Source organism: Echinops telfairi, unplaced genomic scaffold, assembly GCF_000313985.2.
Source record: "Echinops telfairi isolate 266 unplaced genomic scaffold, ASM31398v2 ScPeMD7_7424;HRSCAF=8462, whole genome shotgun sequence".
In the NCBI taxonomy this organism is placed as follows: domain Eukaryota; kingdom Metazoa; phylum Chordata; class Mammalia; order Afrosoricida; family Tenrecidae; genus Echinops; species Echinops telfairi.
In genome coordinates this window covers 16,326,146-16,328,925 of record NW_022111324.1, presented here as the reverse complement: position 1 = coordinate 16,328,925, position 2,780 = coordinate 16,326,146, and the positions used below count along the sequence as shown (strand labels likewise).

At 52.4% G+C, this 2,780-nt stretch overlaps 1 protein-coding gene across 1 annotated transcript in view; it reads left to right on the top strand.

Moving 5' to 3' along the window:
- Positions 1-730: 730 nt before the first annotated feature.
- The window catches only part of BIRC5 (baculoviral IAP repeat containing 5), a 30,366-nt gene continuing 28,316 nt past the window's right edge, over positions 731-2,780 (top strand). Inside the window, 1 exon segment of the mRNA XM_030887768.1 lies at positions 731-741. Within this exon segment, the coding sequence (XP_030743628.1) occupies positions 731-741 (11 nt within the window).

The window sequence follows — 2,780 nt, the reverse complement described above, 5'->3', positions numbered from 1 at the left end:
CCAACTTCACACTCCAAGCAGACAGGGGAGTTGGTGAAGGGAATCCAACTCGAGTCCTATTGACCATTGCTAGGGCAGGTTCCACATGCAAGCCTGGGTAGTCAGTTTGAGTAAGATAGACAAGAACTGGCTTAGGGGGGATACTGCAGTCGGGTTCACTTTACTGATGACCCTGACCTCTCCAGGGCCCCAGCTAGGGACATGTCTGGTGGCGCAGCACCATGTCCCACATGGCCTGGGATGGAGTGGTCTTGCAGGATCTGATGCAGTTCATACCCACCCCCAAGCCCCTTCCTTTCAGGCTCTCCTTGATGGCCCGGTTCTCCCATCGAATTTCATTCTTTTCCTCCTTGCCCCTTTGCTGACACCCTGAGATACATGCCTCCCCTTTATATTACCTCTTCCCTTTGGTGATAGTGTTTGTGCCGGTGAACTGTCACAGGACCCAACGGCATTGCCAATATGAAGCGCAAAGTTGGACTGAATGAAGGATAAAAATCCCTTATGATACAGCAACGTCTGCGGGAATCAAGAAGGGAAGATGGGTGTCCTTGGCGCAGTGGTTACGTATGCGCTGGGCTGCTCACTGCAAAGTCAGCAGTTTGAAGCCACCAGCAGCTCCTTGGAGAAAGATGGGGCTTTCTACTCCCTTAAACAGTTGTAGTCTCGGAAACCCACAGGGGCAGGGCTACCCTGTCCTAGAGGGTCGCTCTGCGTCAGTGTGGACGCAATGGCAGGGAGGTGAGTTGGGTTGGGTTTATCAGGGAAGGCCCCCTTGGAGGAGGTGAGACAGGATGAAGTCTTGAGAAAGGATTTGGAACCCTTCCGGGCGGCGAGAGAGCTCAAAGACTGTATGCTGGTTTCGCAGCTGGTGAGAGGCTGAGCGTGGAGGAAAAGGTTTGTGTTGGAGAAGAGAGACTAATAGGAAACGCAGTTCCTCCCCACAGCCGCAGCTGCATGTCTGTCAGCTAAGCTAGCAGTCTTCCCCTGATCTGGGCATTGAAACCGACAAAGAGATTAATAAACCAAGTTCCGGGCAGAAAAAGGACAGGACCTCCGGAGAGCTCAGTCAGGACCTGTTTGAGGCTGGGAGTTGATTTGTAGGGCATGGAAAGCGGGAGCTGGGCGTGCTTATTCAATGAACGTGGGGGCTGGAGCGACCAGCGGTTCTACTTTATAAGGAGCCTCTCTGTGCTTGAGTTGCCCCATCTATAAAGATGAGGAGAAGAAGAATATCTCCCTTGTGAGCTTATGGTAAGCTAAATAAGGTAGTTCATACACATAAACTCTTAGACCTGTGTCAGGCCTGCTCAGGACACCCTCCCCTCCTCACACACTGACTTGCTTAGGTTCCAGCGGCCAGGTTGCTGTGTGCAGAGCAGTGTTCTGCAGAATGTCCACATTCCCTCACAGAGCAGAGGGCGAATGCCTCACTGCCTGACTGTCAGATGATGTCACTGCATAACGCCAAACCACTGAGCTTCGTGACCCAGCCAACGTGACCACACCTTTAACCACCGGAGCCAGACTTACAGCCTGGGCATTCCTTGTGGCCCCAAATACATCATTAGTGGGCAAAGCAATCAGATTGTAGATGTTTACAATCGTCACAAATGTGGAATGACAGGTAATGAAACAGTCTGTAAGCCAGTAGGGGGACTATTGGGGTTGCTATAATCGCATTGTCATCATTATCGGTATTTTCAAAGCCATCAACCCCCTGGTTTCCTTGACAATCTGCTCTCCAGGAGTCCCTCCTCCCTTCTGGCTTCTCTCTCTCAGCTTTCTTAGGAGAAGCCTCTTCCTTGCTCTGCCTCTGAATGTTGAGGTGCAGCACCGATAGAATGGGGCACCTTTCTTCTCTGTAGCTGCCCACTCTCCCTGGTGATGCTCCACTGCTTGCTAGGTGGATGGTGAATGAACAGAGGAAGCTGAACCTGGCCCAGACAGAGCCCCAGACGCCTCCCCAATCATTCCCCACCACTCAGTCCACTTCACCATATCCCAGCGGGAGGGGCTCACCAAATGGCTCAGTTCCAAAGCCCAAGACTTCCTTGGTTCTTGCTTACCCTCGCACCTCATATACAACCCATCCACCAAGTCTACCTGGTTCCACTTCCTAAGCACATCTAGAATGTACTCACTTCTCCATCCCTTCGATGACCCCCACCTTTCACAGGTGCCTCCCAACCAACTCCACCTGTTTCTTCTCTGGTTCCACTGGAAACCTTCCCCAGGCCCTGGCTCTGTGGGCTTGAATAGCAAAGACAAGGAACATGGAAAAGATTGAATTGTATCTTTCCCCTCCAGGGACTTTCTATTACTATCAACCCCACGTTTGAGAAGCCAGGAGAACTTAGTCCTGCCTGCCTCTCCCACATCAGCCGCCACTTCTCACCTGGGACGTCTCCTCCTCCCTTTCCTCAGCACATGCAGCTCCCACCGCCGACTCTACGCCTCCCAGCTCTGTCTTCTGCATGCCACCCAGCAGGCTCCTTCATGCTGCTCATGTCTCTTTATTCATGCTATGGCCTCAAAAAGGAATCCCCTGATCATACCATTTAAAGTCGCCACCTAGTCACTCATTTTGGCATGATTGTCTTGTAAGGTGCCCTCAAGTCAGTGCCAACTTGTATCACCCCGAGGTGCTAGAGGATGGCGTTCTCGCTGGCCTTGCCCCCCTCACGCAACTGCCGCGGGCTTTGAGCAGCCACAGGGCCACTCAATGCATCTCATTGAGGGTCTTCTCTCTCTCCCTGATGTCCTTCTGCAGGGACTGC